We start from the raw sequence: 18,971 nt of genomic DNA on the forward strand, positions 1-18,971 counted from the left end.
TCGAGTGAGAAGCAACTAAATGTAAGTTGTGTCTGTGCTGAAGTGCAGACTCATTCATGTAGCCGCGATGCCTGGAAATACCTCTGCTCCCAGACAGCTAATTCTGGGAGCTGAGGGTTTTGTTTATTTTTCTGCCCTGACTTCTATGGCAGGTCAATGCCCTGCTAAGGTCAGCCTGCTGTTGAACAACCATTCCACAAGGTTCACATATATTTTGCTGCAGCAGTCCTGTAAATCAACAGGAAAACCACATATTGGAATATGCTGGTTGCAAATGAAAGCAATAAGGAGGAAGGGGGTGGATTACCAAAGGCTGAGGAAACCACAAACAAAACAAATCACTGCAGAGTAAAAGGAGATGCAGCTAGCCTTTGGAGATAGATGAGTCTAGTCTTTTGGACTAGACTCCGAGTACTAGTCTTTTGGAGATAGGCTGTACAGCACTGAGTAATTTGTAGTTCTTCAAGACGCGAAAGACTTTAATCATGCTAGAGTTCTCTTCAAACACTCTGCTATGCTTTGCTCCTTGAAATTACTTTCTCATTCCTTGAGAAATATCAGAAATTGAATTAAATACCAAGACATTTGTTTAGTGAGTGGATTTTGAGTTTGTACCACAGACAGAAACTAATTAAGAAAAGTAGTAATGATAACAGGTTTTGGAAAACCTCTTTTTTTCCAAAAGATATCAGGCTCTCTGTTAGTTTTGGCAACAGCACAGAGAGCTCTTTAATGATGAATGATATGAAATCTTGAGGCAGGTTTCTAGCTATCTTGACAGTTTGGGTGAGCCTGTTATCTCTATGAGGTGAACTGCATATATTTATGTCAGAAATAAAGGCTGAGATAAGCCGAAGCTCAAGACTGTGATATGGTTATAGTCAAGGCTGAAAATAAAAATGTAAGGAAAACACACATTTCTCCCTGTGATCTTACTAGTTGTCAGTTTTATTTGGTTTATATCAAAACTATTATTCTCTCTCCTTCTTTCTATCCTCCTTCTTCCCCAGAATAAGAGATTAAATACTGGGAGAATAATACAGTAGCATCAACGGAGTTTTGTGGGTGTGTTTCTTGTCCTTTCAAGAGCCATGCTATGCTATTTGACTCTATCTTAATGTTGAATTCGGGCAATGACTTCAAAAGTACCTACATGAGCTGGATTCTTCATGTGAACTTTACGTGGTAGTTAAATGTTTTAACTACTTTTTTGTGCCTTGGAAAATTTAAATTAAGCATGCTTGGTTTACTTTAAATGGAGAAGAAGCATATTTATTCAAATAATTTCTTCATTTAAACTTAACACTTCTTAAAATAGTAAACAAATTTTATATTATGAAAATACCTTTTAAGAACTGGTACAATATCTCAGGCCAGCAAACTGAAACAAAAGGTTATATCCCCATATCATTTCAAGCATTATTCTGAAGAGTACCTCAGTGAGCTACATACATGGCTTTTTGCAAGAAACAGCGTTTAAAATGTACCAGTCGCCAGCATGAAGCACTGAGTAGATGTCCAAGGAGCTTCAGATAGACTTCCAATATCTGGATCAGATTCATGGGCACAGGGCCAAGTTAAAGCATCCCGCTAGGATACCACCTGTCAGCTGAGCCCCTGGAATTGTTTGTGCAATTGTTTTCAGTCACTGGAAAGTGATTTATGGTAACTTGGCTCATAGTGAAAGAGTCTTAAGGTGATTTGTTTTGTCTTGCATTGGCTGCAGTCTGAGATGTTCACACAGGAATCTACCTTGCTTCAGGTGATAAGTAAGAACATTACTAAACTTCTGATCCCTGAAATAGTTTGACAAAAAACTTTCTAGATGTCTTGCTAGGATTGAATCAGCATATCAGTACTGAAATTTTTTTTTTATTTGACTGGAAGCAGAGGTCCATCCAGCCGCAGCCTCCTGTCTGACAGCAGTCAGCAGCAGATGCCTCGTACAGGCATAAGAACAATGCAAATAAATTATATTTCCCCTGAGTATTTTCCCAGTATCTTTTGCATCTCAGGGGCTTCCTGAGTCAGAGACAGTTCCCATGTATTTATTAATCCTCAGTGGATTTCTCACCTGTTAAGTGAGAGACTGCTCAGTGACAATCCCTGGTGCACTCATTGCCTGTTGTTTCACTGCTTTTTTTCTCCAAGTGGTGAATTTTATGAATCTCTGGCAAGAATGGTATGGAGGATTTTTGTCATGACTTGGAGGGAAGTTCTTGGCTGAATATAGAAATATGCCTGCATATTATCCAGTCAGAAGATGCCACAGATTCTTTTATATTTTGTCTGAAACAAAAACTTCAAAAGTAGCAACCTCAGCACACTTAAAAGTACCCAACTTGAACCCCTGGATGTACATCTGCTTACACAGAAAAGCATCAGTTTTTAGCTTTTATGCATATTGTTGCTTTCATGAAGAAGTTAGAAAACACCATTCATGAATCATCACTTATATTGCCTAACATTTTTATAGAAAAATATAACCACCATGCAGATAAGAAGTGATTGGAACATTATTTAATTTATGCTAGAAATACTATAAATATTTCATTAACCATATGACTAGTCATTATTATTATAATAATTTATTATATAAATTATATAAATTATTAATTTAACAAAACCATTACTATATTGGTATGTTTATCAGGTTATACTATTGTATGAATGATAGTAATAAGGTATTAGGAGAAGACCAAGAAGTGACTAACTTAAAAATTATTCTACTGATACATTTAGAAGATCAGAACATAGTCACCAGTCTTCAAGTTTCATCTTATTTTTACCTCATAAAAAGGTAAAAGGACTGTGTTATCCAGTGGATATGAAAAGCTAACGCCTTTTCATCTTATATCCTGACAGCTAAATTCTGATGTAACCTACGGAGTGTCAAGTAGTAATTGATAAGTGGTAGTCTGGTCTATTCAATACTCTAACAAATAAAAGAACATAGTCCTGGAAATGACTTCCAGGGGTCATCTAGTACCTTTCCAAGCTAGACTGTTCTCTACCTATTTGTTTCTGTCTTTCTGTTCATCTTCAAGATTTCTACTGATAGAAATTTGTTCTCATAATATAATCTGTTACTGAGTTTGGCTACACTTAATATAAGAAAACTTTGCCTGTGAACTAAACTAATTCTATGATAATTTAAGTGCGTTCCATCTTGTCCTATCCTGTGGAAAGAATAGACCATTCCTGTGCATTTTTTGAAAAGCTGCTTCTTCAGCAGCTTTTTTATGAATTTGAGATTGTTGGCAATCTGCCTCTTGAATTCTGGTCTAAACAGCCTTAAATCTTTCCTCTTACTTTTAGTCTTTTGGACTCTGTCCAGTGGCTCCACATATAGCTTCAGGTGTCATCCAGAACTGCACCCAGTCTTCTAGCTGAGAAGTTGCCATTACAAAGTCAAACAGAGTCTAAGTATTACTATCTAACTTCTTTAAAGTACAGAGTGTCAGAAACATTGAAATTATTCATAAAATAAATTATGTCTTTTGAACAATGAAGACTCTTTCAATATTTTTGCATTGGAAATTGTTCCTATTGGCTTTGGCTTTTGTTGCCAAAAGCACTAAATTTTATGGACAAACCCAGAGGTCTAGAAATAAATATTGGCTTTTCATAGGTTCCATTTATCCCATAAACCCATACAAATGTACCATTCAAACATATTTTGGATCTTATTGAATGGATTGTATTGATCTTACTGCATTTGGAGGCATTCAGTGTACTCAGGAGGGAGAGCAAAGACAAGTGTGAAGAAATGGACTGCCATCAAAAGTGCAGGGTTTAGACACCTATTCTTTTGGTATGTAAATGCAACTAAGAACTTCTCATCAAACCTGAGTGGTCATTAGCAAGTTACCAATGCATGCTAGATTTACAGTGTACTCATTAATTGATGAGCACTAGGTTACTAACAAAAAATTTTACATGCATACATGCTTAATTACAACTCATACAACAAGCCAAAAAAGGAAAGTTGTTAACTTTGGCATACAAAAGCCTTTTTTATATTGCTTTGGACAAATAAGATTCTATCGTATAAAAATTACACTTATGACTTCAGAAAACCATTATAAAAGATGGCTGTGGTTTTTTTCGTGTAATATCATTACTCCTTTGAGCAATGCTCCTTTATTAGGTAGCTTTTTGCAAGAAATTGTGGAAATTATCTCCATAAACTTTCATATTAGGCCAAAGATATAATAGAAGGAAGTCTATGGAGATGAACTATCTGGTGATAGGTGGGTTATGTAGGCTGAAGCATTCAAAATACATTTATTTAATGAAAAGAGTTGACAGGAAATTTAACAACTTGCTAGTGATAATAGCAACACTAATTAAAAACCAAAGCATGAGAGTTCACAAAGTGTGAGCATGCTCTAACTGCTCCAGAAGAGCAGCTGTCTACAGTGGGGATTCATTTGTACTTATATAGCCCAACTTTCAAAGAACTTATCAATGTATTATCTAATTTATTTTTTGTTTGGACAATATACTTTATGACCTAAGGAGTTTTATTGCAGAGATGGTGGTGTTTCTTGTATTATACAAATTGTTATAGGTGGGCTAACCTCAAAAGACTGAAGTGACCCTTAGTTTAAATAAGCAATTAGTGACTTTATGTTCACAACTTGAAGGAACTACCTGTGTTTCTGAAGAAAAACTCTCTTAACCTTCTCATGAAAGCCTCCTCTTTACCACTTAATTAGTCACTTTAAAATCCTGCTTCTATTATTATTTCTTGTAACACCCACACTTCATGATTCTCATGCCCATTTCAAATATCCCGTTGAAATCATTGCCAAAAGTTATCTCTGAGGTTAAAAATTTACTGCTATTTAAAGAAGATTTGATACTTACTTGGGAAAACCATTACCTTGTAGTGAAAAATAAACAGGGTTCTTCATGGGAGGAAAATCCTGTGAACTCCGGGGAATAAACCAATGTCTAGCTACTGGGAGTCTTTCCTTGGGTCAGACTGTCTCATGACTCTGGAGCTGCTTTATCTGGTGTTTTCTGCAATGGCAGTGCTGTAGGTATCTCTTTCAGAAACCTCTGTTTCACATTCCCCCATTTCCTCATAGCTACCAAGAAAGTCTCTGCTTTCATTCCTCTTTCCCCCAATACATAAGGTGTATGAAAAAACATTTCCTTTGCATCTATTCAATGACATGGATTTTGGTGTTAAGATATGCAGTAGGAAGTCTTGTGATAATCCGAAGCCCTGTGGGGAATAAAGAGCTTTTAGAGGACTACAGGGAGAGGATGGAGAGATCTAGCCATATGGAGGCAAAAAAACCCACTTAAAAAAAGACAGAGAGAAAGTAAACCCAATGTAGTATTAGGAAACATCTTTCTTTAAAAAAATTCTTTCTCACTAACAAGAACAGTATCATAGAAAAAAAAAACTTATTAAAACATTTTGAAAGAAGCATTTATTTAGAAGAAATCTATTATGAGAGATTTGAGCAGGTCCTCACAAAAGTTCTGTAAAATTTTGTGTTTCTTTGACTCATTCCATTTTTAACATAGATTTTGTAGGCACCACCGAAATCCTTCTCCCCACAAAGGCCATTTACGCATCTATTGCTGTTCTTCTAAGATGAAATGGTAACTAGCACAGCTTGCCATGTCTTCATCCCAACACCATAAACAGAACCCAGCTGCATCTGTGTTCCAACTTTGAAAAATGAGGATTAGATTTTCTCTGTTTAACTGTCTGAAATTTCTACAAGATTATACTATGGTTACAGTAAAATATCAGCTGTACAGTTTTCTCTTTCTTTAGTTATTGCCCCCCTAGGTATAAAGCTGTAATCAAAGGAAGGTCAATTGTATCAAAATAGAAGTTTGCCAGAATTTATCTGGCACAAATTCTTCCCTCAAGAATTCATTATGAAGTGATACTTCTGAAAAAAGCCCACTAAGTATTATCCAAAATCTAAGAAATTACTTTACAAGACTAGAAGCATAAATTACATGGATCTGAATACAAAGGACAGAGTAAGCAGTGGATCTGAAGGCTAATCACGGTCAATATCATATCAGTAGTAGCAGTAGTAGGCATAGCTTAAAATACCTTCACACAATGCATTAATTATAGGTAGATAAAAGGCTAACCACTGAATATGATTAAATTGGAGGACTCACTAGGGCAGTGCACATTGTCTGAAAGGAGCTTCTCACAGTTTCAGTCCATTTCTAGAAGTCAGAATGGGAAACAAATTGAAAATTTAAAATTCTGCATTTGAGACCACAGTCACACCTGCAGAATTCAGTAGCCACTCACTAGCTGATCAGTTTGCCACTACCAGTGGTGCTTGAAAAAGGTTTGCAGGGATTCCTGGGAAGTTTACAATGTGTAATCTGTGATGTGCAGACTGAAATAACTTTTTAAAATAAAGTGGCATTTAACCACCAAAAGCAAAACCGCCACCTGATCTTTATGATCTTATTTGCTTTCATACAGGACCGCAAACATTCAGTACAACCATATAACATGGAAAGATGCATAAGACCTGTACTAAAGATTGACAAAGCCATCGGTCTTACTATGAAACAAACAAACAAGCAAACAAAAAAAAAATAACCAGCAGAAATCTTTCTGACAAATAGAGCTCCTAGCCATTGAGGTTAATGTATTTTTGACATTGGGATTATTAGCTCTTTGCAGTCTGAGGATTCATTCTGCCTTCCTCGGTCTGAACTAAGTATCTTTCTCTTACATTGCATAGATACCGTGTAAGTTGTTGGAGACAAAATTCTATTCCCATCAAGATATACAACAAAACTCCCACTACCTTCAGTGGAGTGAGCATGTCACCTAGTTTATCTTTGTCAGTTTGTGTGCTGTAATCTTGGTGTTGCCAAGTTTCACGTTATTTGGAGTTTTCCTTAAAACTTTACCTTCCATGGCAATCTAAAGTTCACATGAACAAGAAAAGATCTTGGGGTTGTAGACAAGGAGACTGAGTGACTAATTTAATCTTAAAGAAACAATTTAAAATAGATCTGAACGTTCACACTTTTTTCTCACCTGGCTCCGTTTTCTCCATTGATTAAAGACATATATACTTATCTTCACTGCAGAAGTCTAGAGGTGAGATGACTTTTTTACATACAGTTTGCAACCAAACCTATCCTTCTAGCAACTTTGAATTTTCTGCATTCAGTCATACAAATGGTCACATAAACCTCTGTCATTGTTAGTAATAGTCACAAGTACTTGATACATATTCCTGGTTTATTTTCAGTGCTATGTTAACAGAGCACTCACAAAGGTGGAGGTATGGCTCTACATGCATTTTCTTTGGCAGAAAACTCGGGTTGAAAAGTTCCTCAGCTGTTACACTTTTTTATCCTAACTTCTCAGTTTACTATTTCTTCAGTTATGCCAACACAATTGTTCACAGGGTCATCCTGTAAACCAGAGTGTTGGTTTGCCCTCAAAAAGCAAAGTTCTGGGTTTTTTTTCTAAATCTGTGTCACCTCACTTTTCAGAACAGTCTTACAATGCAGCTGCTGGAGCAGTGAACTAGAACCACAAGCATCTGGGCAAGACATTTCTTGCCCTGTCTTTGCAGTAGAATAAATTATATGCAATTGCACACAAAGTTCAAAGGGTTAATGAGTAGAAAGCTGCATCTTGCTGGGCAAAAACAGATGGGGTAGAGGGACAGAAAAGGCAGTTAACAACTTTCTAAGCCCAACTTTAATATCAGTCAATAACGCTTTTAATACCTTTTTGTAGTCAATGATAGTCGGGTAAACTATTGATTTTTGGCTACCAGTAGACATGTAAATAAAGTGCCTACAAACCCCTTTAAAAAAAATAAATTGAATGGACATTTGTCAGTTTTCTAAGTGCCAGGTGGGAACTTGACCAGAGGTTTTGTAGAGTAATGAACAAATCTCAAATGGATCTGAGTGAGGACCCTCCTGACACTGCTGACCTAAAATCATTTGACACATTTCAAGATCAGGATTAAGAGGCTCAAGATTTAATATAGGTTTTCATTTATAAAACAATAAGATTAAGGATTGAATGTCACTGTTCTGGGCCAATACACCTTGACTGAAGTTGGCCATACTGTCACCTAAATGCATGCGCACTCAGGTAATCATTTAAATCATCTATCCATGCACACAGGTATTCTGACTGTCAGTGTCCTACAGTGTTATAAGTGTCTTCTTTGCTTAGTCCTTCCATTCATTTGCTGAGTCTTGTTTATAAATTTATCATAAGTCCTAAAGAAAGAGTCTACCTGTCTCCCTGTACACCAGTCTGAATATTGTTTATCTATTACTATAATAATGTAATTACTATAAAAGGGCAGCACTACCATACTCATAACCCATATTTGCTAAGAACATCTCACTTGAGAGCAAAAGCAAACTGTCTGAACAATTGAACATACACACTTAAAGCATCAGAAAGTGACCAGAAAATAAAATTATAACATCCTTATACTCAAAATAACCAAACAAGTGAAATTATGCAGAATACTTATCAATTATAGTCTTTTTCTGAGGTTTACATGAGATGGATGAACTGTAATATTATCTAAACATGCAAAGCAGTTTATTTGTCTGCTTTGAATATTCTTGTGTGTAAGTGTGTGTAAAAACAGAATGAGTTAGACATTTTTCCAAGTCTGTAAACACAACTGTGTATTCTCCAGCACTGCTGTCTACAGAATGGCACAAAAGAGCAAAAAAGGGAAATATGAAAATACCCCCACCACATCAGAAGTATTTATGAGCCTGGGAATACCAGAATTTGCTAATCAACTAAACCCATAAACCAAAATAAAAATGCTTAGTGCACTTGAAGTTTAATTGTTTGTCTTAATGGTTTCAGGGTGGTGGTTTGATGCCTGCGGCCCCTCCAATCTCAATGGGATGTTCTACACAGCTGGGCAAAACCACGGAAAGCTCAACGGCATCAAGTGGCATTACTTCAAAGGCCCCAGCTATTCCTTGCGCTCCACCACCATGATGATTCGGCCCTTGGACTTTTAAAGGCATTCAGTGGTGGATCCCAGAACACACCAGGATGACACTGTCCTCTGCAGCACCACTGCCACAGTCTGAAGGTAAAAGGAGAAAGGCTTCTTGAGAGCAACACACGAGGATGATGCAAAGTCTCTTCATTATCACTCCATAACCTGCAAAACTCTCCAACAGTCACCCCATGTTTTGGTGACTGGGGGAAGCTTGGTTTAGAAGAAGGTGGCTGCAATGATTTTCCAGAGAAGGATAACTGGATCTGGTTATTCTGCCCGGATATGGTGCTTGTCAGTGGATGTCTTGTCTTTTTTTTTCTTCTTTTTTTTCTTTTTTTTTTCCTTGATAAGAGATGCAAAACCATGCTAGATTATTCAGCAACAGCATCAGAATTTGAAGAACTGAAATGTATCCACTACAGTCTATTGAGTAGAACGTTATCCAACAATTAAATGCCAACATTATACCCATGAAAAAGGATTACAAAGACACCTTTATTACAACTCATCTTAAAGCACTCAAGGTGACAACTCCAAATATTGCTTTTCTTAAATGAACTGCATTTGAATGGTGGATGGATTTATGTTAATCTGAGAGTTAAATAATTTGTGTGGATATTATTTTTTATTAAATCCTTTAAGGACATGTTTCTCATAAATAAACTGAGTCAAACATATGAAGAATGGTAAGGGTAATAAGCATAAATTCTTCAGTTGCTCTGTAGAGGTTAATCAGATAATTGGCATAATCCCTGAGCTAGGATTTATAGTGTGATAACAAAAGTAGCTGTGTTTTGAGGTTTTTCCCTTCTTTCATTAAAGGCAGTCTGAATGTCACATAGAAAAATTAATGGAAGGTTTAAAGAATGTGAAATATTATCCTAAAAAAAATACGGGATTTTACATGGAATACTTCCATCAAGAGTACACAGGAAGGCAAATTGTTAGGGTATATGAAAATGACATAAATGTATAGCTTAAGGCAATGGATTCATTTTACAGTATCCTTGCATGTGTGCAATTTATCATTAATTATTTTACTTTTTTATTAAATTTTCCTTTCTTCACTGTATTATTACATTTTTGTGAATATCAGAAGCATGCCAGCTCTACACAATGCTTAGGCTACAACTATAAAAAATACTCATCAGAACTGTATAGAAAATAAAGAATTGTGAACTTGTAAATAGCATGTTTATATTTCCTGTAACGGTCATTTAATTTGTACAGGCAGCCCTGACCCTTCTCAGAGGGCTCAAAGCCTCAAAAGGATATAAATATTAAAAGAATTTTATTGCTTACAGGTTGCTAACAAGTAATTTTGTTACACTAGGTTGTTGCAGAAGTGTGGGGCAAGATGCACAGTTCAACTATTACAAAAGTTCCTATAATAACAAGCAAAGTAGCTGGGTGGCCCATGAGGATATAGCGACAACTCTTTCCATTTACAGCCCCTCGTGATCGAGTCATTGAATAAAGTCCCTTTGGAAAAGTAGCTTGCAGTCGTTCTACTTCTGCTATCTATAAAAGGAAAAAGTTTACCCTGCTCCCATTGAAATCAAAAGTAACATTCTCATTGATTAAATTGGGACCAACGTGACATGCAAAATCTGAACGTGGTGAGTTTTTTGCGTGTCTGTTTTTACCTTCTTTCATTCATTAAACTGTTCCTGAGATCAGGCACAACAAAGATCTGGTTCTTTTTTAAACAATGATGGTAATAGAGTAACTGCCTTTTTTTTCCCCCTTTTTTTTTTTCCCCTCTTTTTTTTTCCCCCCCTTTGGCAGTTTATTTCTATGGAATACAAAAAAACCTGCCTGGATTTTTTTAAACGCCCCTTCTTAAAGATCACAAGGCCCCACAGGGTTCTCTGCTTTTGTTACAGTTTGATGTTTGTTTGATTTTAAGAGGGATGTTCTTTGGTTTTGTGTATTTGTATATATTTATATATATATTTGAAATAATCTTGCCTAAGGGTTAATTTGCTGTTTCCTGCTGAATAAGTTTACCAAACTACTCCTTACTCAGCAGTTTCATCATAGAGCTGTTTTGTCTCAGATTCCAGCATTTTTTTGAAATTACCTTCATTTATGTGCAAAATATGTGGTCCGTCTTCCTCCATATTCTCAAAAGATGTATTTTTGCAGGTCTCCAAGTTAGGAATGCCATTTTTGCAGATCCTATTGCAAAATGCAAAACACATTTAAAAGCAAAAGCATGATATTTAGTGTTTATTTATCTGGGTTTGAAAAAAATGTGGATTTGGTTTCCTATCCTTTATAATAAAACATTTTAAAAATTTGCAGAGTCCATGATTTGCTTTGCTTTGACTATACCTTTCTGTGTCAGGCTGACATTATTTTACAAGCCATCATCTCCCCTTGTAAGAAATACTAATAAATTAAAACAAAGCCTAGGAAAGGAGTCTAATTAGAGCTTGCCCAGAAATTAATATTTCTAAGCTTTCAAAACCATATTTCAGAATTTTTTATTCGATTTCCTTGATTAAAATCTTGGGACTATATTTCTAATTTTAATTTCAAATCATAAAACTCTCTAGCAATCTTTAAAATAAATTGTTTCTGGAATTTCACGGGCAGAGATACAAATTGCCTTATGACGTATACTTCTATCATCCATTAGATCATGTTGCATGGCAGTGACAAATTTTCATTGATCTCTTAGCCAGAAATGCCTCTTGCTCCATTTATATGCTTTTTAAAACTACAGGGATCAGTTTTAACATCTCTTTGTAGTCAATTTATCCTCATTTTCTCGGGAATTTTTCTTTAATTGGACATCTTTGTTGTGTTCATTCAGACCAGCCTAGCTTTTTAAATCAACACTAAAGCTGTGAGGAACGACATACGTAAAAGCACATTTTGCTCCTTAAGTCGAACATTTATGTACTGCATGAATTGAAGAATTACAATCAGTAAAAATGGTCTTTTTGTATTTGTATTATATTAAAATGTCACTTGCCTTGAAAGATTAAAAAAATAGTCAATGGTCAATTGTAATAGTAGCTTTACCCTTCACATATAAACTTCTTCCTGTTTTATAAAACAAGAATACACAACATTTTCACAAATCAACGATGTGTTTTCCATAGCACATAGATCCTTAGATTTTAATATCTTCTAAGGCTTGAGATGTAATTTAAATGTGCACTTTTCTAAGTGCCCTAGCATCCAGCGTTGGCCTATTATGCAGGCAAGTCATCTACATTTATAATCATCTGTACAACAGGTTCCCAAGACGCAGTTCCTTAAAAAACCCTTCCAGCTATAATAACAACGTTCTTCTCTGCAGACCTGCAGCTCAAACCACAGCTCTGACCATGCCTCAGATAACCTCGTTTGGGGTTGGCACAACACTTGCTTCTCCTTTGGGAGGAACAAAACTGAAACAGCAATCACAGCTTGAGTCTCTAGGTAGGATCAAGCTTAATTTACAACCAGACTTTGCTGCAGTTGTGCCAGAAGACGTTCCTACCTACCACTTTTATGTGAGCTGGAGAGCTTAAGGAGAGAGGCAGTAACCCCTGCATACAGATGATGCTGCTGGTCTTGTCTGACTCTGACCTGTGGTGTGCGTACACACGCATATTTGCACACACAAACAAATCCATATGTTTGAAGAAAGCTTGGCACAGCCCATCAAAATGACCTCTTTAAAATTTTACCTGGAGGAACTGTAGTCTCAGCACAAAAAATAATCCTGAAAGCACAGAAAATGAAATAAATGAAAAGTACAAATGCCAGCAGTAAGGGAGGATTAAGGGTTAGCATGTGGAAGGTAGGGGAGCAAGAGCAGGAAAGAGAGGGGACAGGGATATTGAACTGTAATGAAGAGAGGGAAAAGGCAGACAGATAGGGAAGGGGCGAAGGGAAGGGATTACTTGTGAGACAAAGCAGCTCCCTGTTTCCTGTGCCATGGCTGTCACGCAGTGCAGGAACTCCCTTCTCCTCCAGGAGTGTCTGAACCCTCCTCTCCCTGGCTCCTGCTCATATGAGCAGGAATTTATGGCTCTTATTTGCTTTTGCATGCTTTGGGGTTTATTTGTCTGTGTGCTTTTTTATTTTTGCACAGGGAGCAATTTAGTACGGATCTTTGAGAAGACACGCTGCTTATGGTTACATTAAGAAAGCTCTGTAGCAAGTCCTTTAGAAAATGCTGTATTCTGTTGTGTGAATTCTAAGTACTCATAACGAAATAGCACCTATGCTCATCCAAAATCTTGTGAAATTAGAATCATAGAATCACAGAATAAAAGAATCACAGAATCACAGAATATTTTGGGTTGGAAGGGACCTTTAAAGGTCTTCTAGTCCAACCCCCGTGCAGTGAGCAGGGACATCTTCAACTAGACCTGGTTGCTCAGAGACCCGTCCGCCTGACCTCGGATGTTTGCAGGGATGAGGCAACTGCCGCTTCTCTGGGCAACCTGTGCCTGTGGTTCACCACCTTCATGGTGAAAAATTTCTTCCTTAGATCTGATCTAAATCTGCCCTCTTGTAGTTTAAAACCATTACCCTTTGTCGTACAGCAACAGGCCCTGCTAAAAGGTCTGTCCCCAGCTTTCCTATAAGCCCCTTTTAAGTCCTGGAAGGCTGCAGTAAGGAGCCTTCTCTTCTCCAGGCTGAACAATCCCAGCTCTCTCAGCCTGTCCTCATAGGAGAGCTGTTCCATCCCTCTGGTCATTTTTATGGCCTCCTCTGGATCCACCTAACAGGTCCATGTCTTTCTTGTATTGGGGACCCCAGAGCTGGACACAAGACTCCAGGTGGGATCTCACCAGTGTGGAGTAGAGGGACACAATCACCTCCCTCACCCTGCTGTCCACGCTGCTTTGGATGCAGCCCAGGATACACTTGGCCTTCAGGGCTGCAAGCACACATTGCCAGTTCATGTCCAGGTTTTCATCCACCAGCACCCCCAAGTCCTTCTCAGCAGGGCTGCTCTCAATCCCTTCAACCCCCCCAACCTGTATCGGTATCAGAGATTGCCCCAACCCAGGTGCAGGACCCTGTACTTGACCTTGTTGAACCTCATGAGGTAATTAGAGCCTTTATTCTTCCACTAGCTAAAATCGCTGTTGGGAGCAGACATTATTCTCCATATAAATGGTTTTTGCAGTTCTCTGAACCATTGAGTTCAGTTAAAGAAAATTAAAGAATGGATATATACTGTAAATATGACCCCCAAAACCCACTGACATATTGAAGTACATGAATGGCTAGACCTCAGTCCTGTGTTTTGGTAGAGATAAGCTTGAGCCCCAAAGCACTACCACAAATTTTCTTTCTCTCATTATGTTTTTCACCTTTCTCCCACTTTAATAGTGTCCCTGTGCCTTTTTTTAACTGCTGGCAGTGGTTGTTTCCTACTGCCTGGAGCTGATCACAAGAAGGTGAGCACCACATTTAACAGAAGACCAAAGACCTACAGACACTTGTGTTCACAACCACAACATCATCTATTGGGCGAGCAAAGTCAGTCCCTGCCAAACCATGGGGAAGGAGCCTTTCTTGACAGGCATTTGTTATAAGATAATACAGATATGAATGCAAAGGGATAAGATTAGGAACCTGAGGTCAAGGCCAGCAAAAAAAGGAAGTCCGTTTGACAAAAAGAGTATGGAGAAATGATAAAGATTAAAGCACAGGAAAGGAGGAAAATGAAGAATTAGTCAGAGGAATCTGTTAATATATTTGTTAGAGGAGAATTAGTATCCAATTAATTTTCCATACCCTAAAAACAACAGTGTTGCCATTTTACTTTCTGCTTTTCTTTAATACTTGCAATGCAATGGAGACACGTTGACATCTGGTAATATCTGAAGAAATACTTGAAAATCAGTCCCTTCTTAGAGGAACTTTTGGTAACATGCTGCCTGAGAAACAGTTCATGCTTTTAGCATGAGACAAGAATCCACCAGTAGATAAATCAGCTTTGGACAATATTTATTCTTCCACTAAAAGATGTGGATCTCCATCCTTTTGCAGCCCTCATGCTTATATTTAGAATCATTGTCTGCTCTAAAGGAAACTACAAATCTCAGACCTGATCTCATTCAACTGCATTGTCAAACCATGGGTTTGTTTGCTTTTGGGTAATGGAGTGGAACTCCTGGATATATGTTTTGCTCTTTTTCTTTTGAAGAAAACCTTTCCTTCTTTCCCCCCCCGCCCCCCTTAATTTAAAAGCTTCTGCTTCGGAGTTCATCTTCAATCCACCAGAGATTATTATTTAATCTCTCTTTGATAGGTTCACTTAGTGTTGTTTGTTCTGTAAAACCCCCAGGCAAAATTCTCCTCATGGACTCATGCAGCAGTTCTCGTCGCCAATGCTCTGCTCTGACTTCATGTGGAGTGAGTATCACACCACCGGTCACCGATGCTGTCCTTTTTGAGGTATTTCTTTCAGCCATTCCAGGGAATCTGGAACTCTGTGGAGCAACCTCAGTGCAGCTCCTGGGTCCCACAAATCCTGGCCCACCCCTGTGTACCGACCATCAACAGCCCAAATCTTCCTGGCCATCGGGGCTATCTGTACCCTAGTCCAGGCAATGGGGGAGTCATCAAGCCCCACTGTTTCCCTTCTAACCCCTTTCTCCTGGCAGAGCTCCCTGTCCCACGAGTGGAGAGAAGCACGGCCCAGGAGCCGCGGCGGCAGCGGCTTCCCAGGAGGTGGTGGCTCTGCACCGCCCAGGCTGTGCACACAGGAAAGCAGCCCCGTGGAGTGACGGTGCTGGCTTTTAGACTGCCTGGTCACAAGCCAAAGATTACACAACTATGTGTCAGTATTTTTTAAGAAGAGCGGCCTTATTATCCGAAGGCTTTTCCACTAGTTTATTCTGTTTGTTAGATTAAGACATTAATGCTAGTTTTACCAGAGGAGGAGACAGGCTGTTCCCCAAACACGCAGGTGGAGAAGTGTCTGGTGTCACTCACAGGGGACTGATACACGCACTCGCCTTTAGCATGTTACAAAAGCCTTGGTGTTTGTTGAGAGTTTTCAAGACTTTGGGAAAGACAATAATAAATACATTGGACTTTATGTTGTAAAATAAATTCATAAGCAAGAGCAGTCTGAGTACCCAACAGGGTAAAATGAAGAGATGGGAAAGTTGCCACTGTGACCATGGGTTTATTAACAGAGGTTCAGACAGGAGCCAGCAGCTCTGTCACTGCTTCTTTTCCATTGTGTGACTTGCGCAAATTTGCATGACACCAGCATCTCCTGAATCTCCTTTCAGGCCACTGTGAGCTGTCCCACAGCCCAAAGACCAGATCAGAAAAACTGACTCAGTTTGATATGATCTAAAATAGATTAAATGATACAAGACAGTGGAACCTGTTCAGGTTAACATTTTACACGTGTAAGAACTCAGAGAAAAAAAAAGCAAAAATGTTCGTATTTTCAGTACAACTAGGTACAATACAAATATGTAAAATACATAGTTTAAATAGCCACCGGATGTGTGGAGAAAACGATAGAGAACTCATCCTGCGACAAAGCAAGCTATCCTGTCATCTCAGCTCACTCGGAGATGCAGAGGAGCCCTTATTTCTGAAGTTTTTGCTGTTTGCTGCCACCTATGGTTCAAAAAGAAGCTTTTCCAAAGATCAGTTCATCAGACTCAACTAAACATGCAATGAAATATCTAAAAAAAGGAAACTGAAGGGACTAATACAAATGGTTAGGATGATCATCATGGATGGTCAAAGTTAAGTCTATATTTAAGTATCTGCTTTCAGTTTTAAAAGCACTGAACTCCCACTGATTTCAGTTTATCCCAAATAGATTAAAAATGCATTGGTTTTACAACAGTGTAGACCTTTCCTGAGGAAAATAATTATATTTACAGGGTAAAAAGTTGCTCCAAAAAGCATAGGTGAGGTAGCAAGGGGAATCATAGAAAACCATTCTGAAAAGTCATGTTGTGTTTACTACAATTTGACCAGCACACATCAGGAAGCCTTTAGAAAGAAGTAAAAGAAAAGAAAGCTGTACTTCAAGACAGGAATGAAACTGTATTTAAAAAAAAAACAACCCACATCAAAATAATCTTCAAGCAAACACTCAGCTGTTGTAAACGCAAGAATTCAGTTTGTTCTTCCAACTCAAAGTTAGCCAACTTATGCATATTGCATTATCCTGAAAGTCTTTAATTACTCTCTCACACACTGGTTTTATTGCATAGTCCAAGAATCACATTGCAACACAGTTTTTCACTCATCAGGAATCATTCATCAGGAGATGAAAATATAACCTGATAATTTTGTATTTTTAACTCCCCAACTAATCAGCTCATTTTGATGCCTTTATTTTCCCTAGAATCCTATTTAGCAATACAAAAATTACTGTCTTTTCAAGAATTCCTTTTCTCTTAAGTGCACCTGAGTGATATTTGCCATAAGATGGTTCAAATTAATATCTTCAGAGCAGCCCAAACTGCTAATCCTGTTGCCATACATAAGCTATCTCGTTTCTCTGACCTTTCACTTTCCAGTGTTAGAACCAGAGTCGTGCTGAGGTTACGATTCACAGGTCAAAAGGCCACAGATAACCTTAGATATTAGTAGGACTCCATGTCATTTTATTACAGAAACCAGAAGTGAATCAATATTTAGGAAGCTAGAGAAATCCAGTTGTCTGTGCCCTTTTATCCACTTTGAATTTCAAAAGCCATGAACTTAGCAGCTCTGAATAAATAAAAATGAATGCAGATGAAACAAAATGAGAAGCAATTTGGTTACCCACGGGCCATAAGCATGACAGACAAACACCATTTTGCTCATGCTGCCCAGGATGTGCTCCAGTTCCCCATCCAGGTTTACACAGTGCCTGTGTTACAGCAGGGAGGAGCTGGTGTTGTGTTACACACCCAGTGAAGATTTCAATCTGAGCACCTTGGCTGTAAAGAAATTAGTATGTACTATCAGAAAAAGCAATGTTTTGAATGGAGGTTTAATGGCTGAAGGACCATTTCTCATGGCATCTCTGCCCTGGGACTTTGGTTCAGTTCTCATCCTCTCTGCACCGGACTGGGGAGCTTGGAACCCCATGGTGAAAATGGGACTAATGTCCTTCCTCCCACTCTTTGTATTCTTCAGATCAGATGAAGCTCTTGCCATGAAGGAGTTCAGGCACCACATTCCACACTGACTCAAATAACCCTTCTCAGGATCACTAATATATACCTACAAGGTCCGAAATCTGCATTGTTATTTCACATGCTTGTGTCTAGTTAGACATTTCCACTTATGAGTTAGACACTGAAATGTTTTGAGGACATGGGTCTACATGTCAGTTTGTTGACTTCTAAAAAACCTTAGTGTCACCCTGTTGTGGAGAGCCCAGCTTTGTACTTAACACCACAGATTTCCTAAATGGGATATTTTCCAATTGTCTTCTCTTTTAAGACCACCTCCAGGAACCAGCACTTTCAGACCATGCGACACTTAGTGAATAAGAGAAAATGGACTTCCTAATGCACAGCAGTCCTACTCCTACTAAGGCAAGGGAAGCTAGATAATAAAGTCAGTGCAAAGCCTTTTGAAATAGTAACATCTGTGATTGCATGGACAGTCAAGCTGCTTCAACAGGGACTGAATTATCCCCCTGGGCATACTTTTTCTGCAGGTTTTAACAGTGTTTCATGATGTCTTTAGCTCCTAGAACTTTGGGGCAGGTTCAGCATCTATCAAAGTGGCCTTTAATCTGGAACATAACGTAAATTAATACAAAACAATACAAAATGAAATATTCTCTTTTCTTCACAAAAATGAAGTCAGGAAAGGCTAGTTTGGCACTATTTCCTTCTGTACTCTCTTTGTCAGAAACAACACTCAACAAGTCTTTTACACAAAATAGCAAGGCAGGGAAAACAAGGATCTTTTTTCCACCACGTTCCTGCATCATCAGTGGAAACATGGAGAATCACC

At 38.2% G+C, this 18,971-nt stretch overlaps 1 protein-coding gene across 1 annotated transcript in view; it reads left to right on the top strand.

Moving 5' to 3' along the window:
* The window catches only part of ANGPT1 (angiopoietin 1), a gene marked incomplete at its 5' end in the record, with an annotated part of 169,969 nt that extends 160,127 nt beyond the window's left edge, over nt 1-9,842 (top strand). Inside the window, one exon of the mRNA XM_081996828.1 lies at nt 8,873-9,842. Within this exon, the coding sequence (XP_081852954.1) occupies nt 8,873-9,033 (161 nt within the window). The 3' untranslated portion in view covers nt 9,034-9,842. The remainder of the gene's footprint in view (nt 1-8,872) is intronic.
* Between the last annotated feature and the right edge of the window lie 9,129 nt (nt 9,843-18,971).

This window comes from Phaethon aethereus (genome assembly GCF_964289735.1).
Source record: "Phaethon aethereus genome assembly, chromosome: 2".
Classification (NCBI taxonomy): Eukaryota; Metazoa; Chordata; class Aves; order Phaethontiformes; family Phaethontidae; genus Phaethon; species Phaethon aethereus.